The sequence below is a fragment of the Phyllostomus hastatus genome, unplaced genomic scaffold, assembly GCF_019186645.2.
Source record: "Phyllostomus hastatus isolate PE091 unplaced genomic scaffold, TTU_PhHast_1.1 phas_scaffold_216, whole genome shotgun sequence".
NCBI lineage: Eukaryota > Metazoa > Chordata > Mammalia > Chiroptera > Phyllostomidae > Phyllostomus > Phyllostomus hastatus.
Genome location: NW_025334018.1, coordinates 15,491,514 through 15,514,105, shown reverse-complemented (window position 1 = coordinate 15,514,105; position 22,592 = coordinate 15,491,514). Strand labels below are relative to the sequence as shown.

General features: G+C 59.5%; 1 protein-coding gene across 3 annotated transcripts; it reads right to left on the bottom strand.

Moving 5' to 3' along the window:
* Window positions 1-11,777: 11,777 nt before the first annotated feature.
* On the bottom strand, window positions 11,778-21,827 carry KCNA2 (potassium voltage-gated channel subfamily A member 2). Of its 3 annotated transcripts, none has more exons than XM_045817220.1 (3): window positions 21,742-21,827; window positions 19,118-19,375; window positions 11,778-18,671 (listed from the first exon to the last, which is right to left on the bottom strand). In XM_045817220.1, the coding sequence occupies exon 3, from the start codon at window positions 18,512-18,514 to the stop codon at window positions 17,015-17,017; it is 1,500 nt and encodes a 499-aa protein (XP_045673176.1). In that variant the 5' UTR covers window positions 18,515-18,671; window positions 19,118-19,375; window positions 21,742-21,827; the 3' UTR covers window positions 11,778-17,014. The 3 variants fall into 3 exon arrangements, with proteins under 3 accessions (XP_045673176.1, XP_045673175.1, XP_045673177.1); XM_045817219.1 differs by lacking the exon at window positions 21,742-21,827 and adding an exon at window positions 20,935-20,951; XM_045817221.1 differs by lacking the exon at window positions 21,742-21,827 and adding an exon at window positions 20,410-20,489.
* Between the last annotated feature and the right edge of the window lie 765 nt (window positions 21,828-22,592).

The following is a 22,592-nucleotide window of genomic DNA, read 5'->3' as shown; positions in this document are numbered from 1 at the left end:
ATGCAAGAGTCCCCCACCTTCATCTCTTTAACCCCCGTGAGAACAGGCGCTCTGCTTGCTTTGCGTACTTGTATGTATCCCCAGACTAGCAAGAAGGGCGTCCAGTTCTTTGCACACAACCAAGGGAGGTGCTGGAACGTGATAGGGGCTTAATTCCTGCTGCCTGACCTCACGGGCCTCTCCCTTGCCGGGGGCTGTGGCTCTTGTCCTCTTCGCAAGAACAGCCTGGTGCCCTGGGCTGGGCCGGCCGTCGGCAGGCTGCAGTCCAGGGACCAATTTGCTGTGTAGCCTTAAGCAAGTTGCTGTCCCTCTCTGGGCTTCCATCTGCTTGTCTATAAATGAAGCAATTGGTCTGACTGACCCCAGAGGCCCTTTCTAGATGGGACAATCCAGGATTCCATTGCCCTCAACCTCCCCACCCCTCCCTCGCTGTTGAGGGGCCGTTGTGCTGCCACCAGACCTGAGTTCTTTTTGTTTGTTTGTTTCCATCCGGTGTCCTTACCGTTCTCGCAATGCCTCGGTTTCCTCCTGGACAGTGACCCGGGATATTAATGCCTGCCTGGTCGGCTGCCACGGAGAGGTACTGTGAAGCTCAATGGATGACATACCACTTTGGAGTCTGGGTCATGATTGAGAGGGAGGGTTAGCAGTGTGGGCTGTGGAACCAGATGGCCTGGGTTCAAATCCTGGCACTGCAAGTTAAGTAAGCCCATGCCTCAGTTCCCTTGTGTGTGGCACAGGGAGAGTTAGCATCTATCAGAGGGTAGTTGCAAGGACTAAGCTGACTGATCTAAAGCCTTGGCTGGCGTAGCTCAGTGGATTGAGAGCAGGCTGCAAACCAAAGTGTCGCAGGTTCGATTCCCAGTCAGGGTACATGCCTGGGTTGCAGGCCATGACCCCCAGCAACCGCACATTGATGTTTCTCTCTCTCTCTCTTTCTCCCTCCCTTCCCTCTCTGAAAATAAATAAATAAAATCTAAAAAAACCCAAAAAACTGACTGATCTAGGTAAGGCGCTCAGAACAGGGCCCAGCATGTGGTAGGTACCGTATAAGCATCTTTAAAGATTATCATCCCTTCCTGGAACCAGGCGCCCATCCCGCAGTGACTGACCGAGGGCCTATTCACGAGCAATGACCGGCTCAGGGTTCGCGTCCTCCCTGCCCCTGGCTCAACTTCCCGCCACCTTGCTCTCCCGAGGAAGGAGCCGTCTCGCAGGTTGGATCTGACATCTCCTTTAGCTCTGGTCCCCAGAGTGGGCACAGTGCCAGGCCCACACAGCCGGCCCGCCAATGTCTGCCGAGAGAAAGCACAGGTGGCGTGGGGCCCCAGCGCCGGGCAGCATTTCCTAGAGACCTGTCAGGCTGCCCGAGGGGTGTTTTATATAAGGCTCCTCTCCCCACAGCTCCGCAAGGTGGGCGGTAGCTCCCACTTGGATAGACGAGGGCGGTGGATCCAGTGAACTCCCCCACCCAGACGGAGGACCCGGGCTGGGGTGCGGGGCAGAGCTGGAGGTGCTGTTTACTGGGCACTTACTGTGTGCCAGGCATGCGCCAGGCATTTCACCCTCTCGGCTGCCCGGGAGGGCACTTATCCTGAGGCCCGTCCCCGCTTTTGTAAATGAGGAGACTGGGTCAGGCCGCCTAAGGGAGGAGGAGGAGGAAGGTGTAAGCAGGCAACCCCTCCACCAGCCACTTGGACTCTGAAAGAGCACGTTGGCGTGGTGGCTGGGGGAGGGCCGCAGAGGCCCCAGGGCCCCTCCCTTTCCCTCTCTGAGGAGTCGAGGCGCAAGGGACCAGAGCTTTTTCAGGAACTTTTAATAGAGTGATTGCTCATCCACACCCTGCAGCCTGTGAATCCCATTGACAAAAATACCCCAGGAGGATGATCCGATTCCGCCGCTCCTCACGGTCCCTAGACGTCCCGACTCTTCCCCAGGGTGCCCCTCCCTCTGTTTCCCCGGAGGCCCCCAGAGACCCCAGGGCTGCCGGTCAGGGTTGGAAGCCTTGGGGATTTTCACGGCAGGGTCACTGTGAGACTCCGGCTGGAGGTGCCACCGGGCGGCTGAGGTGTCACAGCAAGGGACTGGACTCGGCTCTGATGGCCTCCAGCTGTCTTGGCTCTGAGTCCTGTATTCGCCTCGCCCCTCTCAGTAGCTGCGGGGTCAGGGCCATGGCTGTGCCTCTGCGCCTCGGTTTCCTCATCCGAACGCTGAGAGGCCACGGTGCTCTGACTAAACCACTGGAGGGTCCACCGAGGGGAGGTGGGCGCACGGCCCCACACGGCCCCTGCTCTGCGGCGGCGTTCCTTCCGTCACGGGAGCGTTGGATGCGTTTACCCAGCCAGCACGTTTCCTGAAAATCCACTTCCCAGGAGGAATCCTTCTTTCCTTTCCATGTGATGGTTTTCCAGGGTCAAGGCCTGCAGTTAGGCTAAGAAGGGTGAGAGCAGGTCCCGGGACTTTGTGAGGACTTGTTCAGTGATGTGCGTGCATGTGTGTGCGTGCGTGTGCCATATGTGCACACCTGTGTCCGCCCGTCCCCAGGCCGTCCTGTCCCAACCTCACCCTTTGAGGGGGAGGAGGAGAATCCATCCAGCAGCCACAGCCACCACCCGAAGCAGCTCGGGCAGGCTGGGCTGGGGGGCAGGGTAGAGTGCCCGGGGTGGGGTGCCGCCAGGACAGTGTTGTGGGGAGGTCCAGCCCCAGCTGTGGGGAGACGCTGGGCACGCCATGGCCTCATGGGCAGGCCCTGGTGCCTGCTGCCTTGGACACTGAGACGACTGAGGGCTGACGTGGGGAAGACGGTTCTTCCTGGGGTTGGTGCCTTTCCCACCAGCCTGCAAGGCCCAGATGCCATTTCCCAGAGCTCAGTACGACGGGGTGGAGAGAGGAGATGGGGCCTTCCAGCCTCGCTCGCCCAGGCCAAGTGGAAGAGGACTCCTCTGATTGTATCAAGGCTCCCTCGGGCAGACGAGCTTTTCCTGCTTGTCTTCTTATAAGATGTGTCTGCGTGCCCTTGGCCACGTGAGGGGAGAAGGTGGCGGTGGAGGAAGGACGGACTAACACCGACTGATCAGCGTACTCACTGAGGTATGGGCTCTGCCACACACGGGCTCTGCCAGGCACGAGCTATGTGACCTCGGGCTAGTTACATAGCCTCTCTGAGCTTTGGTTTCCTCATTTGTAAAATATAGACAATAACGCCCGCATCGCAGGGCTGTAGCGATAAATGAATGACATCATGCGTGTCAACAGAGCATCTCCTGCAAAGTCAGCCTTTGCCACATACACGGTAATAAATATATATTTTATACATACTACATAGAAAATATACAAATATAACATATGGTGTAATATTATATTATATGTACTATAACATATTATAGGATCTATACCATATAACATGTAAAATACAGGGTCCAGCATAAACGATGTCCCTTTGTTGTTATAAAATCGTTTATTACAAAATCACTAGCATGCCATTCTGTAACCTAACAACATCACACTCAAGCACACACACCATAGGACGTTTTAGATGACATGTTCAAATTAAAACTATAAATTATCACACCCACATTATTACCTTACCAGCCACACTCAAGCAGGCCTCACTTCTGCCATGCCCTATAATTTGGTACATTAAATATATGAAAACATAAAATACATAAATATATACGTTTAAAAAAGTCCTCACGACGACCCTGTGAGGCAGGCGTTTTAATCTCAAGGCAGAAAGCGGGAGTTGAGAAGTGCTGTCTTCCTCCCTGGGGCCACGTGGGCGACACGGCTTCCCCTGCGGTGGAGCCAGGGACGCCTCCAAGGCCCGGCGTCTTCTAAGGCGCCGAGATCTCCCCGGCCTTCGAACCTGGGGCCTGCGGGAACCCGTCAGAGCTCCAGTCACTGGGGATAGGGGAGGGCCCGGCCCTGGCCCCTGTGGGGTGTGCGCTGGGGATAGGGCCCTAGACGCACGGCACCTCGACATTGGACTCAGGCGACTCAGACCATCTGTACCTAAAGGCCACTCTGACCTCAGAGGACGGAGATCAGAGGTCTCTCGTTGGGCCAGGGAGAGGTACTGGGGTCATGGGGTCCTAGAACTTGGCCATAGCCCTGTGGTCCCAGTGACCTGGCCCTCTTGGCCGCCATGGCGACTTCCGATGTAGATACTCATTCATTCCATGGGCGTTCGTGGTGCCCGGCACTGTGCTGGGGGCTGGGACGGCAGAGGTGACACGACACTCTAAGACGCCTGGCTTAGTCTGGGAGAGATGGGCCCCACCAGCCACGGAAACAGAACGGGTGTCGTTTTCCCTGCACGGCTGTGGGTGGCCCTCCAGGCGACCAGTAGGGACTGTGCTGTCTCCTCTCAGAGCCCGGAGGGGGCAGGCTTTCCTCGGGTCAGGAAGCCACTCACGCAGCTGGGAGCTTTTCCTCCTAACCTTGGTACGGACCATGAAGCATGGCGCCCTGGCTGGCGTTCGGGTGGGCACAGGCAAGGGCCGCAGAGCCGTGACCTTTCCTTGACCAGCCCGTGGTCTGTGGGCGTGCTGCTCACTGCCCTGAGTGAGGGGCAGGGGTGAGGGCTGGCCTCAGGGCACAAAGGGGCAGAGGATCATCAGAGCTGACAGCCACATCCAGCAACGCCCCAGGCCTGGGGTCAAGGAGATGCGGACTCCCTCATTTGCATAATATTTACATAGCACTAATTTCCCAGCCAAGTCGGCGGTCCTTTCCCTACTGCGGTGTTAGCCAGCCTGGGGAAACCTCGGGTCTGGATCCGGAGGCCAGCCCAGCGCGGCGGACAGGTTAACGGGAAGCTCTGTCCTGAGAGCAGGGACCTGTCTCGCTGGGTCGACCACCCTCCCTGTGGGCGGGTTTCTGTCTTCCCCGGGAAGACCCACGAGGCCAGAGTATCTATCCTAAGCAGCAAGCACTGAAATATTTCTGGAGTAAGTACTTTCTTTTTTTTAATATATTTTTAAAGATTTTATTTATTTATTTTTAGAGAGGGAAGGGGGGGGAGAGAGAGAGAGAGAGAGAGAGAGAGAGAGACATCAATGTGTGGTTGCTGGGGGCCATGGCCTGCAACCCAGGCATGTGCCCTGACTGGGTGGGGTAAGTACTTTCTTTTTTGAGCAAATGACAGTGACTCCAGGACAATCCCTTTTCCTTCCGGGACACTGGGGAGGAGTTGACAGGGTCTCAGTTCGACCGGCAGTTTTAACTGTTGGGGCCGAGGACAGCTGTGGACGCTCTCCCTGGGGAGGCAGCCGTACGACCCCGCGCCGTGCGTGGTGTCAGCAGTCTGCGGGACACGCTGAGGTTCATTCTTGTGCCTCAGCTCAGGAACCCCTGGACCAGAACAGGCTGACAATCCTTCACCTTTTAAACGTTTTAAGAGTGGGGAAGGGAGGGGGACAGAGAAGGGGAGAAACGTGGGTGCGAGAGGGAGACGGATCGGTTGCCTCCTGGACGCGCCCCGACTGAGGACTGACCTGCAGCCCAGCGTGGGCCCTGCCAGGGAATCCAGTGGGTGACCTTCTGCTTTGTGGGACGACACCCGACCCACGGAGCCACACCGGTCAGGGCAAGAAACCCTCCAACGTTCACATCTCGGATTTCTGAGTCTCCAGGTCCACTGGCATCTTCCAGGCGTGGGGAGCCAGGAGAGAGGATGCTGGCCCCACCTTGATGGGGCTCCTGCTGTGCGCAGGGGTTCATTCAGTCTCCACGAGACAAGGCCGGTGTCGTGCTTCCTTCAGTGAGGATGAGACAGCGGAGGCCCAGGGTCGCAGAGCTGGTGAGGGGACAGAGCTGGGGCTCCTTAGGGTCGGACTTGTTCCTCAGCTGTTCCTGTCCGGCCTCCCTCCACCTGCTCACCCCACGGGCCCCAGGACACAGGACGGGGTGGGCTCGCCCCCTCGCACCGCACGCATCAGGCACCTCTCCTCATCGGGAGAAACTGCCCCCGTGAAGCCCAGCGTCCCAGACCTGGCCGGCGGGGGGCGGGGGGGCTCCAGTGGGCTTGGGTGGTGTGGGTGGTGTACACTTGAACTAACTGAATCCCCTGCCGCCCCAAAGTGGAGAGCAGAATGGGGACCTTGATGCTGTGGCTCCCACACACCCAGTCTCTCTCACTGTTCCCCCGGAGGTATTTATCAGAAAAATCTGCTCCATCAGGGCCAGCCCCACTCCCCCCAGCACCCAGCCCTCGACTCCTCGGAGGCAGGGCTCTGTGTCCGGCAGGGGAAACACGCAGGAAGGACCTGGCCTGGGGGGCCTGGCTCAGTTTCCCATTTTGGGGGGAGGACCCTGCCCCAGTAGTCAGCTGGCGCCGCTCTGCCGACGTCCAGAGCTCTGGGTGCTGCCCGCACCTGTGACCTGCTTCACCTGGGGGCTTCCCAGGGGCCGAGCGGGGCAGCCTGTGAAGGGGCATCCCTGCAGATCAGGAACGGGGGGCGTGGGGGTGGAGTGCGCTTGCGGGTGGCTGGGGGCAAGGGCTTGTCGCAGCCCACGCCGTGGCCACTTAGGAACCATCTGCCTGCTGGGGGATCCAGCTTCGACCTGGAAAAGCCCTCACAGGGAATCGGATGGAAGTGCCTCAGCCATGTGAGTGTGTGCGTGTGTCTCTGTGTGCACGTGGGTGCACCAGAATCTTCCCCAAGGAGGTGCTGCTGCACCGCTGAGTGGCCAGAGACCCAGGCGCCTCCCCCTGGAAGGCCGAAGGGAGGAGGGCTGCTCTCTGAAAGCTGAGGCTGGTCGACCCCGACTGCTGGGCGCCAGTGGGCACAGGCAGAAGTGGGGGTGGGGGACACCATGGCGGCAGAGGCGGGTGTAGTCAGAGTTAATGACTCCTGGGGGTCGACTGCCTTTGGTCATCAGTCTGGGTCTCCCTCCCCACACATCCCCCAGCTCCACAGGAAACCAAGAAGCCCCGATACAGTGTGGGCAGGGGTCTCAAACCCACCTGCCCACCCTCCCGCCCACAGCCTGCTTAGGAAGGCCCGTGAGGCACCTGGGGGGCCATCCGCTGTGCTGCCGCGCTCCCCGGCGGGGCCCTCGCGGCCGCAGACCCCGGAGCGATGGTGAGGAAGTCCCGCGTGCGTGACGCTGGAACAGTAGCTCAGTCAGGTGAGAAAGAAGGTGGAAACACCTGGTGTCTGTCAAAAATTTTATTTTATTTTTGTTTCACACAGAATGATGTTAAAATAAATCCTCAGTTAATATATATTTATACACTTATTTACTTGTGTGGATATTTACAAAAGATTGTGGAGCTCTGTGAAGTCTATGCACACCCGTGATCAGGTGGACAGGCAATGTTCACTGAGGCACGTATGTACACACATATGTGTAACCTATGTACAAAGATCAGACCCTACTGACACAGGAACTCTCAGCTGCGGAAGTCCCGGGCGGGGCAGTGTTGCTGGGGCTGAAAGCTTCCGGAACATGTCAGCGAGAATGGTAACAGCTATACGTCCTGTGTGATGCAGTTATAGCTGGTGTCTACATTTTCGTGAAGCAAACAAACAGTTAAATGACTCCCAACACCCATGAGTCTTCCCCACAAGCCCTGCTCCGCCTTGCGCTCCGATTGGTCCCCAGCCTCTTATCACCATGGAGACCCCGGTTCCCTTTCAGCATCATCCTTTACGAAGCTTTACCATCAGCTCTGGCATTCCTTCTCCTATTGATCCCAGGGAGGTTTATTTATCTGCCTCTCCTCTTTGGCTTTTCAGCAATTATTAGAGACGAGATGCGGGAGGGCAGCTACCCAGTGGTGCGTGAGCGAGCGGAAAGGAAGCGGGCAGGAACTCGAATTAGATTCTGGGCTGCGTGAGCCTCTGCGAGCGGCCATTTCCACCTTTCCCGTCTACGTGTGTGTCATGCACAAAGCCCGCACAGGCAGCCTGTATAAGCACGTGAGTGCATGGGTGTAGAAAAGGAAGCAGACCCTGCACTCCTGAGCCTTACCTCTGGGCCCCTGAGGGAAGGAGAGAGCCCTTCTGGACCGCTGGCAGCGTTAACTCTCCCTGTTCCAAGAGTGCCCTTGGAGCCGGGAGGGGTGCAGGGACGCAGGGACGCGGAACCCCAGGCCGAGGCCAATTTGGCTGGGGCGCTGTGTGCTCAGCAGGCTGGGGCTCGATCACGGGGCTTTCCAGCTTCCTGGGGCCCTTCAAGTGCAGGGCTCGTCCAAGCGCCACAACCGAAGGAAACTGGGTCGCGGATCCCACGTGAAGGCGGAACTGGGGCAAGCACAGAGCATGTTCAGACCCTCTGCCACTGCCGCGCCGAGCCAGCCGGGCCCGCTGCCTGCCTTTCCCTCCCACGTCTCAAGGCCGAGGCTGAGGCCGCCTGCTCTCGCCCAGCCCTGAAAGGTCCCTGTCCTTGCCCTGCACTTCACAGGCTCAAAAGGTAGTCATGTCAGCAGCTGGCACGGCAATTGTTTGGTGGCCAAGCCAGTGCCTGAATGCTCTCTTCCTCCCGGCTCCTCCTCTGGCTTCTCCTAGCAGCCCAGAGTGTGGCTGCGCTCAGACAAACAAGGCAGCTGGTGTCTAGGGAATCGTTTTCAAGAAGCAGGGCTCAGAGGCCTCTCTCGAGGACTGAGAAGAGAGACAGGACTGAGTCCTCTGGGCAGCTGTCCCAGGCCGTAGTGCAGAGCCACGGCGGCAGCACGCTCCGTCATCTCGACGTTGCTGCAGCTGGCCGCCTGGTTACGTAGTCACACCTGCCCTGGTGCACCCATCAGTGCAATGACGCAAACTCATCCGGAACATATCGGACTGTTTTGGGGGTACAGAGGAGCACAGAAAGTTACGTCTGTTCCCAGGCCCAGATTCGATTCACGCCACGTAAGAAGTGGCCATGCAGACAGGTGACCCCAATAGCCCCTGTTTACCAGTGGGTCACACGCATTCTGGTTTATGGACTTCTCTGTCTGACCATGGCCAGCTTGCCCAGTTTGGTGGGCTGCTGGGAGCGCTGGGAGGCGGCAGGGCCCCCTGCACCACCTACATTGCCCCAGGTACCAGTGAGGGATCCCCCCGCCCCTGTCCAGGGAGTGTGCACACAGCGAGGTGAGGCGAAGTGTCTCCCGTGGGTCTCAGACGCTGCCAGGCAAGGCGGAGAAGGAGAACGTGCTTCCACTCAGACCCAGCTGTTTCTCCAAAGAGGCAACTAAATCCTAGCTGTTCTACCGCCCACGTCCACAACCTAGATTTGGTCAAAACTGACAGCAGGGTGGGTGGGTGTGTTCCATCGCTTGCCATACACCTCACCTTCCACGGGGCAGACACGCCTGTTAGAACGAGGTTACTTTCAGATCTCACGCAAGTCAAGCCTCGGTCACGCCACCAAACGGCAAAGACAAAGTGACAACAGATCACTCCTGTGCCAGGTCTTCCTGCCCCCTCCTCCCCCTGAGCTACCGAGTTTGCTGTCACTGTTCCGGGCCCCAGTGATGAGGTCACAGCCAGCCAGGGTGCACAGCACAACGGGCGAGCCCTGGCCCTCAGCTCGGCCTCCCTGTATCCCTGAGTCAGGCGGCCGCCTGGGAGGGAAGGGAAAGATCCTGGAGCCGCACCTTTTGTTACGAAAGAACCATCTTCTGGAGAGATCTCTGCGTGGAAGGATAAGCTGAACTGGAGAACTGGGGAGGATGCAAAAGGAAGGTCATTTGCAAAATTCAAATGAATTCAGTTTATTTCTTGGATTGCCAAATGTATTCCACATTGGTGAAGCAAAGGGGACTGGTCATTGTGTAGTCTGATTTTTAAATAATGGTATACATATATACACATACTATACATATATACACAGACATATGTATATATGGAAAACCTCTGATAACTCAGGACCCGTGAGCCAACACCTCGACTACCGAGGTCTCTGTTTTCTGACCACACGTCCAGCAGAAAGAGGCCAAGGGCGGCGAGGGCCTCTGCTGGGCCCCTGTGTGCCCGGGCGGCCAGCTTCCAGCGGCGCCGGGCAGCCAGCTCGAGGGCGGCCTGTCCCTTTGGTCTTGTCCCTCACGCTTCTGGACAGTGAGCCCCGAGGTTCCCAAGGTTGACCCTGAGCAACGCCAGGTCATCTGTCGTCTTGGAACACTTGTTACTAAGGCAGGAAAGTTTCTACTAACCTACTTAGGAAACGTCTTTTTTTTTATTTTCAATAACAAAAGGTTGACCAAAACGTATTTCCCACTCCCATGCAAACAACCTGAACTGTAAAGTGAGCAGGACGTGCCCTTCCCTGAGGATTTCGCCGTCTGTCAACTGAGGTTTTGCTGCACACGGGTGTGGGGGCAAGGCGGGCTGAGCAGGACTGGAGCGGGACGCGGGGTACTCGGGGGGCGCTACCTTCTCTGATTGTCCAGTCGGGAGGGGTGTCCTCACAGGGTTTCTCTGGGAAAACGGCCTCGTCTGAAGCCCCCTCGTGACGTGTGCAAATGTTCGTGCAGCTGCACCTCGCAGGGGGTGGCGGGGTCTCTGTGTCACGAATGTGACGTCCCGACCACCCGAATTTCTATCCCTGTCGACCTCCACCCACAACCACCTGTGTCCCTCCGTAGCTGTCACGGAGCCCCTTTGGGCAATCACGGCAGCTGATCTGGAAGGACGGCCAGAGGGTGACCCCCCAAACCTGCCGGGGCTGCCGGTCCCAGGTGCAAACCTGCAAGCCACGTTCCCCCAGCATCCCCGTCCCCGGGGTGGGGAGGAAGGGGAGCAAGCGGATCAAGTGATGGCTTTTAGTGGGGGGACAACCTTCTGTAACGGCTCAGGATGCTGTGCTCCTACTGCCCTTCTCAACCGGGAGCGCTCTCCCGCGGGCTTCCATCACAACTTCCAGACTGACCGGAGGTCCGGGAGGTGGGCGGACGGGAGGCCACTCAGACCCCAGGCTCCAGGGCCCAGAGGCTGTGAGAACGCCGGGGAAGGGGGGCGGGAAGAAAGGAGAGGAGGCCGCCCGAGTCGAGAGGACAGACACACACTTGGAGAAGGAGGAGAGAGGCATGTGCGGGAGGGAGGGAGACCGGAGGCAGAGAGCCTGCTCTGGACCTCCCCCGGGCGCACACTGAGCTCCCCCCCACTCCCCGCCGCTGGTCGGAGCCTCAGGAGGAGAGGCGGGTGAACTCCGGGCAACCAGAGGGACTACGGAGACAGTGAACTAACAGCTGGAAGCCAAGAGCATTGCCTCCTAATCCAGGTACTGCCACTTTTCAGTCCTGAGAACAAGATTTTTTGAAAGAGCTATTGCTAAAGAAAACAGTCACTATTGATTTTATTGCACTTTTCCTCTTTAAAAATAGTCAAACACAAACTATGAGAGACGGAGCTGAGGTCTGGTGGGAAGGGAAGCAACAAGAAGGGAAACGTGAACTCGATTCCTTTGAGGAAGAGACCCACCCACTTGTAGGGGACCGCCCCCTGTCGCCCGCTCGCTGCTGTGACAGGGACGGGGTTCGCCTCCACGAGGGCCAAGTCTGAGGATGTGCAGGATGGTCCCGGCAGCCAGAGGCAGCTCCCTGCATCCTGCGCCCTGCTCCTCGGCTCAGATGGTTTATGATCTTTGTAAGGTTAGGGTCTCGGGGTCAAACCTAGCGATGGCCACTCTGCCGAGGCTAGGGGAGCCCTCCATTGTGCTGCCAAGGAGCACCCTGGGCACCACAGCCCACGGGGACCCGCCCTCTCAGACCAGGCGGGGACCCCAGAGGAAGGCCCATGGCAATGGGCCCCAGGGGAGCCGGAACTGGGTCCCGGCTGGGTCCCGGAGGGGAGTCCCCATCCCCTCTGGGGTTCACAGTTCAAAGCTCTGTGCTCTTCCTGCCCAACATGGGGGGTGCCGTGTCACCTGCTGTGGCATTTGCTGAGTGTCCTCTAGTTTCCTTTGTAGAAGGCAGCTCCCACCTCTCTTCCCTGTGACCGTGGGCAGCACTGAACCCCCTGGCCCGAGACTCTGCACATGGGTCGGCCCTGATGTTTACGGCAGACCAGGAGGAAGTCGGGTGGCCAAAGACCTCACCGTGGTGGGGTGACAGATCCTGAGAGGACAGGACGAGCAAGTCCTGCAGCGCTCCCCGTACAGGGCCTCCGGGCCGGGGACTCCAGCCGGCTCTGCTGTCACGGGAGGCCTCTCCCCACGGGCTGATGGTGGCCGGAGACACACTCCCTTGGGGCCCCTTTGACAAGGCTCAATTCCTGGCGATACTCCTCCTCCGTCCTCAGGAGCCCAGCTGAGGGGGCAGGGGGCGGCAGCCGAGAGTGGGGAGGAGAGAGCATCAAACACTATGGAAGCTCCAAGCCTTAGCCCTGTCCTTCATTCCATCTTGGCTCCTGAAGAGCCTACTCCAAACTCTGACCCGCTCGGTCGCCCTCTCTTCCTGACGACCTGCCCACCTTTCCTGGCCTTCCTTCCCTTCAGCCTCCTGAGAACGCCAGCCTTCCTGAAAGGCTGCCCCTGCGGAGGCACTGCTGAAGCTAAAGGGAAGATTGCGATCTTGACTTGGAAGCACTGGGAAGGCCAGCACGGTGCACTGAACGTGCAAATCAGGGCCCACTCCCCTGGCCCCTGCTGTTGCTGCTTTCCGCCATGGAGACCCGGAGCTGTGGCTGCCGAGAGGGGGCTGGGACACGCCTGCAGGGGTCCGGACCGTGATACCTGCCCTGACACCTGACCTCAAACCCCAACCTCCATTTGAGGGGAAGCCTTTGCCCAAGGGCCCAGCTAGTGCTCCTGGTGGGAAGGCCCGGCTCCGTGGGCAACCCAAAACAGCGAGTCGTCTCACAAAGCACTTGTATCAGGCCTTGGAAGATAGGACCAAAACCAGACCCTTTAAAACCTGGTGTCGTTTGCTTGCGTAGCGTTAGGATCGCGTCTCTAACCGTGTTTTACTTAAGCTGGACTGGTGTGTGTTTCCTCGAGGTGCAGCGATTGGATGGGGGGCAGGGCACCCGCGTGGAGCCCAGTGGGGGGCAGGGGCATGCCTAGGGTGGAACACCCCCCAGGGGGGACTCGGGAGTTGACCCCATGGGGCTCATGCCCATGGGCAAGTGAGATGCCACGAGCAGGTGAAAGGGGCTCGTTTAAGAGGTAAATCTGTCTTCAGTCCAACTTTCTGACTGGGTCCCCACAAAGCCGTGGGGCTGGAGGGGCAATAAGGTCTGTGGACTGAGGGCATGTTGGGGCATCTTCGCTGTGGTTCTGGGCCCAGGACTCTGCAGTTTCTTGAACCATCAGTGCTTTTAACCGAATGGAATGGAGAGACCCCAGGGGCTGGGAGCTGGGGAGACGAGGCTACTGAGCCCTCTGCGTGGACTGGCTTTGAGGGAAGGCAGGTGGCGAGGAGGTGTATTAATAGGCCACTAGCTGTCCCAGGTCCTTCCTTCCACACTCTGCACCCGGGTTTCTGGTGGGAGGGAGGTGAGTAAGTAGAGACCTCATGCGATTCCCAGTTTGAATCAGAGATCTTCTTGATAATGGGTGGCCTGTCTTTCTGCTTTAAATCTTGGGGATTGATTTAAATGATTTAAATCTTCTTGGGGGTGTGTGAGGGAGGGAGAGAAGAGACTAGAAAAAGAAATTTCCTGAAGGATACTGAGGGGTATACATGCAGGCTAGGGAAAGATGTTTAAATCTGATCTTCTGCCCTGGCTGCTGTGGCTCAGTGGACTGAGCACCAGCCTGCAAACCAAAGGGTCGCCAGTTCGATTCCCAGTCAGGGCACTGGCCTGGGTTGCAATCCAGGTCCCAGTAGGGGGCGAGCGAGAGGCAACCACACATTGATGGTTCTCTCCCTCTCTCTCTTCCCCTCTCTCTAAAAAATGAATAAATAAAATCTTAAAAGGAATAAATCTGATCTTCTGTTTGTGCCTATTCATTTGTAGGTCTGGGGGCAGAGCCGTGGATCTGAGTGTGTGTATACATTCTGTGTGTATTGTGTGTCCTCGGTTGTGCATGCTGCATCTCGAGTGCCTTGTACGGTGAACGTGACGTGTGTGTAAACCGAGTTTGTGTGTGTTCTGCATGCAGAAACAAGGGCAAGTTGCCCTTCCTGTGTTCCGTAGGCAGACTCACTGCGCTCACGTAGCTTGTGTTTGCCACACCTGGGTTGCAGGTCACACCTTTGACTTGGTGTGTGCAGGCCTTTGTCTATGTTCTGTATTAGTGAATCTACTCTGTGTCCATGCTGGGAACACATAACTTGGACATGGGTATGGCCACATATGTTCTGTGTATGCCCTTCTCATTAATTTGGTCTCTGTGTTGTGCATGTGTGTTGCATGTTTTGTTTCTGTGTATGTGGCAACGGTGTAACTCTTTGTGGTGGGTGTGCATGCAGGTGTGTCTATGAGTGTGAACACTTTAGAGTGGCAGGCCATGGACGTGGGGATAAAGTCTCCACCCTTGACCTAGGCCTCAGGTAGGGGTTGGGTCCCTCCTGCCCCATGTCTTGGCAATGCAGCACCACCTCCCATGAGGAGAGGAAGAGAAGCACAGACGCTTTGCACTGGGCCTGGGATACCCTGCAGACACCTGGGGATGTGGGTGACCAGGAACTAATGAGCACCCTGGGCCTAGCACCCTGAGCTGGTGCCCCACCCCCAAGGTAACTGTAGGTGCTAAACAGCCGACAGTAAGGCTGGGGCCGGGGCCGCTGCAGTTGGGCAGCCCGACCACACAGCTCCCTGTGTCTGGGGAACTTCCGCTGTTACACTGAAAGGCAAAGAAGCCGGGATGAGCAGCAAAGCCCCCCCACCGCACCCCCTTCTAGGGCCAGCCCGCACTCGACCTGCAGGCTGTGTGGAGCTCAGCCATGCTCAACCTCTTCCGGGGGTGGGGACCCCTTCTCTACCCATCCTTCAGGTTGCTGAAGCAGCTCCGGTTGCCAATCTAGTGGGGAGCGAGTCTGAGCCTGTCCATCAAAATCACGCCTACGGGTCATCCGGGGACTCCGCCCCACTGGTCCTGGGCTTTGGAAGTCTCCCCGTAGGGGAGGAGGATCCCTTTAAGTCCAGGCCTGTGGGATCGGGTGCCCAGGAGCCCTCCTCGCTGGTGACCTTGGTTTCAAGGCAGGTGATCCACTCGAGCCCTCTAGGGGTAGGTTCCTGAAGGTGACCGATGCGGAGCCAATGACAATGAAAACCTAACACGGTAGGGACGGAGGTGGGGGAGATGGTTACCACAAGGGACTGGAGGGGAGGCCCGGGGCCGGGCTGGCCCAGGACAGCAGGAGCCGCGAGGGCCGGGGGGGCCCTCGTGCGCTCGGTAAGACAAGCCTCAGCCGCGGGGACTGAGGCTGCAGCACGTGGAGGGCAGAAGACAATTCTAACGTCTGAGAGTCCGTGGAGACCGGAGCGCCTGAGGCGACGGCAGCACACCCAGGCCCGGGGGGGTTACCGGCGAGGTCGATGAACCCGGGAGGCCTCTTAGATAACCAGCCCACCAAGCAGTGGGTCTGCTCCTGAACCTGAACTCCAGCGAGTGAAGATATATGTGAGTGTGTGTGCATGTAAATGTACACACACGTACATGTGTACATATACATACATACACGATAGTGCACATAGTCCGGCACATGCATCAGTTGCCCTGTGTCAAAAATATTGCATCAGCTTATCCAAGGTTCAAATGCAATGGTCTCTAGAGCTTGCTAGGTGGAGGAGCTTGGGAAGGAGACGCTTGATATATATTTATATATAGATATATATAGATATATATAGAGATATATACATCGGATCCACAGATCCGCCTTCCTCGGGACCAGACGCCCTGGTCGGCTGCACAGTCACGCCTGCGGCTCAGTTAACTCCTAAGGGGCAGTCTCGGTGAGGTGTTTCGGCGCTGCCTCCCCTGCCCACTCTCCCGGCTTTGCAGAGGCCTGTGCCCCCGTCTGGAAGAACAGGTATGGGGAGGGCTGGAGGGCCAGAAGTCTTGGGCCCCCCTTCCAAATAGCCTCTTTTTTCTCCTGACTGAGGGCTTTCATCTTCTGATGGGGGAAAAACCCTAGTCCGACGCCATTCCTAGGCTTTTAATACTCTACGTGTGGATACTGTATAGGCTACTAAGAAAATAGGTTATCTCCTGTGTGTTAAATACTGAGAGTCATGCAGCAAACACCCATGCAGCTCTATTGCATCACTGGAAAATGTCACTGCAGCGTCAGAGTGGCTGGCCCACGGCGCTAGGCAAGCGGATGTCTGCGAACCCCCGTGCCACACAGCGGCGGGACCTGCTTCTGGGACCCTGAAGCCTGCGGGAATGGTGAGATCTGAGACCTGCAGCAGAGAGGTCCCCGGGTTTGTTAGCTTCTCCCCACAGGCCTCCGGGGGAGCAAATGTGAAACTTGACGACTCCCCATCAGTCCCACTTAACTGTCCCTCCCTCAGGCTTCCCTCTCATCGACACTGCAGAGGAAAAAAAAAATCAAATGCAGCATTTTCCGTTATGAAACACAAGCCTCTGTCTGGAGCACACACTTGGCAGCTGCGATTCGCAGACCCCAGCCTGTGACAGAGACAGGAATTCCAGCACATGGGACCATGCGTTCTGTTCAGCGTAACACGGGGACGACCTCTCAAGTAGTTACCAGCGCTTTAAAGCTAAGCTACCGCGGTTCTCCTCTGTGCAGGTGGACTCAGATGGGCGGGGGCAGGGGCGGGGTTGGGGGTGCACCTGCTGGGCACTGCGCTGCGTGCATCGAATCAGGAAGGAAAGGTGGATCTCACGTGGCAGGTTACGTATGTGCTATGAGGTGGCCTCAAATCCTGGCTCCACGGGTGACTCCCCATCTTTGGAAACCCCTCAACCGGTGATGAGGGTTCACGTGAGAGCCAGGGATAGCTATTCTGTGTTCTAAATCAAAAAATCGGAGGTTCAAGAGTCACTGGCACGACTGCTGCTCTCCATGCAGAACCAGAGACACACGGTGGGACGGACTGACTACGGTGCAGGCTCTTACGCAGTGTCTGCGTTTAGTTCCACTGAGAGCTGCGAGCGTGTGGCTAGGCTGCGGTCAGACATCGGTTAGCATTTTGGTGATATTCACATAGTTTGTGTTGGCCAGGGTGCAGTTGGCCGTTTTCAAGTTCTCCTCTCTAAAGTCCTCGTTACTGTTGTTGACCCCCTCCTGGATCTCCATGTAGTCGGACTTACTAATGGTAGAGGCACTTCTACTTTTCTTTAGGTCAGGGGAGGACGGGATCTTTGGACAGCTGGTCACTTGCAAGTACTGGGCCTGCTCCTCTCCCTCTGTCTCCCGGTGGTAGAAGTAGTTGAAATTGGACACTATGACGGGGACTGGTAAGGCAATGGTTAACACACCTGCAATCGCGCACAGGGAACCCACTATCTTTCCCCCAATGGTGGTCGGGACCATGTCTCCATAGCCTACAGTTGTCATGGAGACCACTGCCCACCAGAAGGCATCCGGGATGCTGGGGAACTGGGAGTCTCGTTCATCGGCCTCAGCGAAATAGACAGCGCTAGAGAACAGAATGACCCCGATGAAGAGGAAGAAGATCAGGAGGCCCAACTCGCGCATGCTGGCTTTGAGGGTCTGACCTAGGATCTGGAGACCTTTGGAGTGTCTGGACAGCTTGAAAATCCTAAAGACTCTTACCAGCCGGATGACGCGGAGGATGGCCAGCGACATGGCCTGCTGGCCCTGCTGGGCGTCCTCTGGCTTCTCGGCCAGCTCCGTCCCCAGGGTGATGAAGTAGGGGATGATGGCCACGATGTCGATGATGTTCATGATGTTGGTGAAGAAGCCGGCTTTGCTGGGGCAGGCGAAGAAGCGCACCAGGAACTCGAAGGAGAACCAGATGATGCAGAGCGTCTCCACGATGAAGAAGGGGTCGGTGAAGGAGGCGGACTGCTGGTACCCGACGGTGCTGTTGGCGTAGGTGTGGAAGGCCACCCCGCCGCCGTGCACGTCCTCGTTCTCGTCCCGGAAGATGGGCAGCGTCTCCAGGCAGAAGCTGACGATGGAGATCAGGATCACCATGACCGACACGATGGCGATGATCCGGGCGGGCCCTGAGCTCTCCGGGTACTCGAAGAGCAGCCACACCTGCCTCTGAAACTCGTTTTCGGGCAGGGGCCGCTCCTCCTCTTTGATGTAGCCTTCGTCTTCCCGAAACATCTCCATCGCCTCTTCCCCCAGCTCATAGAACCGGATCTCTTCCGAGAAGATGTCTAAGGGCACGTTCACGGGCCGCCTCAGCCGGCCCCCGGACTGGTAGTAGTACAGGATGGCGTCGAAGCTGGGCCGGTTGCGGTCGAAGAAGTACTCGTTCCGGAGGGGGTCGAAGTACCGCATCCGCTTCTTCGGGTCCCCTAAGAGGGTCTCTGGGAACTGAGCTAAGGTCTTCAGCTGGGTCTCAAACCGCAGCCCCGAGATGTTGATCACCACCCTCTCGCAGCACTCGTGGTCGGCCTCTGGGTCGTAGGTGTCCTGGGGGTGCCCGGGGAGGGCAGCAGCCTCGTCCGCTGGGTCTCCGGTGGCCACTGTCATAGTTGGGACTGAGAGATGCGCCTCACGCTACGCCTTCCAGCTGCCTGGCGGCAGGGAGCTCAAGGTGCTGCTGACGGCCCCAGGAGGCGCCGGGGCATGGGCCTGGCTCCTGCCGGAGAGCCCCGAGGGCTCCCTGAGAGCCAGCGGCACAGCGTGGCTGAAAGACAGAGGCGGTTAAAGACATGAGACCACTCAGCACTGGCAGCCTGGCTGGGGTTGTCCAGTGTGTGCCCCCCACCCCCGTCTCTCAGACAAGAGTTCAGAAGCACGACTGCCACCACCGGCAAGCGCAGTTTAATTTCACCTCGCACCCTGGCTGGGGCTCACAGGGGAGGAGCTGGTGGCAATCTCCTTAAGAATGCTTTGGGACATCCTGCCCTGCGGGGAGGGGGCAGTACCGGCCCCTCTGCACCCACCACAAGCAGGCGCACAGTCCAGTTCTGGAGGCTGGAAGAGAGCCATCCAGCGGGCGCTGAGGGGATGCCTTTCGGATCCCTGCACCCTGGGAGGCGTCCGCAGTGGCAGGGCTTGGACCAGGGTCTCCCGCAGTGCACCCACCACAACAACCACACGTGGCTGCTCTTAAACAACAGACCGATTTACCTGGCAAGGCAGGGATCTGGAGCTCTCTCCCCTGCAGAGCTGATTAGATGGTGAGGGAATCCTAGCTACACAAACAGGCAGCCCGGCTCCCCATCACGTCTCCGCGCTTGAGCTAGAAATAATGGTGAGTCATTCTGGGCAGGAGGGCGGGCTCCAGGTCCTGGAGGTGAGCTCCGGGTCTGGGTGGGCTGCAGGGGCGGCGGGGTGCCTGGTCAGGGCCACGCGGGATTCCAGGAGAGCTGCGCGTGGCTCTGGAACCTTTGGAAGGAAGGAGGCGAGACGCAAAGGTCAGCAGAAGCCGGAGTCCTCCTGGCTGGCCTCAGGAGGTGCAACATTGCTGGGAGACACAGCCGCCGGGCGGAACCGGGGCTCTCTCTCGGGCAGCCGCTGCCAAGCTCCGGGAGGGCTCTGGCAGCCTCCCTTCCATGTGCCTTCCATTCCCGCTGGAGTCACACCTGAGGCTACCCCTCCGCCTTCCAGCCTCGTCTGGGCAGGCTTCCATCAGCTGGAAGCCTTTTCTCCCAGGAACAAGCCTCCTGGCTTGGCTGGGCCTGCCTCTCCAGGGGCCTCCCTGGGCTGAGCCAGATCCCCTGTTGGTCCTCGGCAGCCAGCGAGAGGGACTGCGGCCAAAGCCCTCCCACCCCTAGGTCAGGACACGGCGTCTGGAAGGGGGAGAGCTTCCTACACTGCAGCCTACTACAAGCTCTGACCTCGGCAGGGTGCTGGAGGGAGGGCAGTCCCCACAAACGCCCAACACACTCCTTCAGAGCTCATCTAGGGAGACTCCTCACACAGAAAGGTCGCCTCTACAGAGCGGGCTGGCTGGGGCCCAGGGCTGAGTCGCCCTCGAGTATCCCTAGGCTGTAGGCCTCCCTCCCTGGGAGCCTGGCATTTGAAAGGGAAGGCGCTGGACCACCGGTTTCTCCTCAACAGAAAAATCCCTCCCATCTCCTGGGCAGGGCGGGCAGAGCGGATGCTCAGCCTTCCTGGCTGTCAGGAGGCTTGGCAGCAAGAGGAGAGCCTGGGGGAGGCCGTCTGCTGAGCTGGCCCTGCCGGTCCCCGGGCGGGCAGGGGTCTAGGCCCTCTCCCCAGCGTCCGGGGCTGCAGCTGGGATTCTGCCGCGCATGTTCCTCGCCGGGCTCCGCGCTGGCGGCCCAGACCCACCGGCTGCCCGCGGCATCCAGAGCCACCTTAACCCCCTCCTGCCCGGTCCGTAGAGGGGTGTCTTGCTGCGGGCCGAGCGCACCCCGGCTCTTTCGCCCTCAGGGCTCCAGCCGAGGGAATCAACGAACCTCCATCGCCACCGCAACCACGGAAGCCTGAACTCTGGGGGCGCGGAGCAGGCGGCCGCCCCAGATCTGAGCCTTCCCGGAGCGCGGGGGCTCCGCGGCAGCCCGCCGCCCCGGGGAAGCGGAAAAGCCCTGCTTGGCCGCAAAGCCGCGTTGGTTCCGAGTCGGAGAGCAGCCTGCAGCCCACCGTCCCAAGCGATGCGCGTCCCACCACCCGGTGCTATTTACCAGACGCAGCTGTGCGGTGGCCGCACTTCCCCTCCTCCGCCAGCGCCGAGCTGCACCCTCCGCGCCGCGCCGCGCGCAGCCCGGAGGGTCCCCGAGCCCGTTCGGTGCCTTCTCCTCCCGCAGGGCACCAGCCGGCCCCCACGCCCCGGTCCTCCCCGGCCCAGCCCTGGCTCCCCCGCCCAGGACTCAGCCCCAGCCCGTCGCGCTGCAGGCTGCGCCCGGCGCCCCGCAGCGCCTCCGGGCGCCGCAGCCCAGGCAGCGGAGCGGCACGCGCAGCCCAACGCCCTGACACCGATTTACCCTTCCGGACGGGCAGCGGGCGCCTCCATGTTCCTGGCGACCGCGAGCGCCGGCGGAACCGCGGTGGCGGCTGCAGGCGGGTGCGGGCGGCCAGCCGGGAGCCGGCTCTGCAGTCCGGCGGGCGGCGCGTACGGAGCGCCCGGCCGCCGCCCGCAGCCGCACCGCGCCGCACCGCGCCACGCAGCGCCGCACCTGGCCGGCTGCGAACTCCGCTTAAAGGGGCCGGCGGGGGCCGGCAGGGCTCGGTCGGGGCTGGCGAGGCGCGCGCCTGCTGCCCCGCCGCGCGGGTCCGCCCGCTGAGTGCCGGGGTCGGCCCCCTTCCCCGGAAAATACCCCCTTATTTGGCAGTGGCCGGCTTACTAACCAGAACCTCGTGGAGAACTCAGCTGGGCCCGGGGAGCTGGGGGAGAAGTTGAGGAGCGGTCAGGAGGGGCTCCTGCCAACACAGTGAAGCAGTCACAGGGCAAACAATGGAAAGCCGCCATCCCCGGCCCGTGGAGGGAACCAGTCCCGCGGGACAGGTGTCGTGCTCATGACGACGCTGCCAGGCCGAAGACCCTCTCTTAGCCCCCTCCTCCAGCACGGCCTCTCCAGTTCCCTCTCACCCAGCCACAGCTTTGGCTTCGGAGGAACGCAGCAGGTGCGGCCGCAGCGTGGCAGAAACTTGCTGCTGCGTGGGCCCCCGCCGGGGCGGGGGCGGGGGAGCCGCAGGGACCCGCAGGATTGCAGAGCCGGCCCTCCAGACCCCTCCCCCACCCCACCGGCTCGGGGTAGGGAAGGCTGGGGCACCTGCATTCACCCACTCACCGACCAGATCCCTCGGAGACCTTACGGAGCCAGCTGGAACTCGGCTCCGAAACGGGGAGGGCAGCCCCAGCGCCCTGGGCCGGGGAGGATGCCTTCAGCTCTTGGAAGAGTGTGTGCGGGAAGCGCAGCCTGCCCTCTGTTCTGATCCGGGACCTGAGAAAGTCCAGGGTGCTCTTGGGAGCCTCCCGGCAGCCACAAGCCCCTGCCAGTCCTGTTCTCCAGATCCACCTGGCGAACAGTGGTTCCCTGAGCCCAGACTGCAATGCAGAGGCCCGGGAAGGCGTCTGCTGGGCCCCCCTTGCTCAGACCAGCTCCTCTCCAGGCCCGTAGCTTGTGATGGAAGCTCTGAGAGGCCAGAAGGTCCAGCTCTGTGGGATGCTGCCAGTTCATCTGGGTAGTCTACCCAGAGCTGTGGGGGGCAGGGGAGGGTTGTCTGGGAGGGCAGTGACCTCAGTGAGCTCTGGGGACGGCAGATGATTACAAGGCAGGGTTTCCAGCTCCTCGAAGCTGGGCGGTCACTGTCCCAGCCAGAGTGTGGCCTGGGGAGTTGGGAACCGGGAAGGTTGAGACCCGAATCCTGACCCACTCACTAGGCAGGTTAAGTCCCATCTCTGGACCTCGGTGCTTTCATCTGCAACATGCAGGCACCTCCTGGGCTGCTGTGAGGGTGATGTTGTTTGCAGGACGAATGTGGCACCCAGCAGACCCTGCACGGACGAGAGCCTTCCACTCTGCCTCGCTGCGACACTGCCCACCTCACGCCTGCCTCCAGCTCAGCTTTCGACTGTTTCTTCTCCACGTGCCCCGTCGCCGGGGCTTGTTGCCCCATCCTCTCTGCTTACGAGCTTGCC

Coding starts and splice junctions, on each gene's coding strand:
- KCNA2 (XM_045817220.1), bottom strand. CDS start 18,514: ATGACAGTGGCCACCGGAGACCCAGCGGACGAGGCTGCTGCCCTCCCC.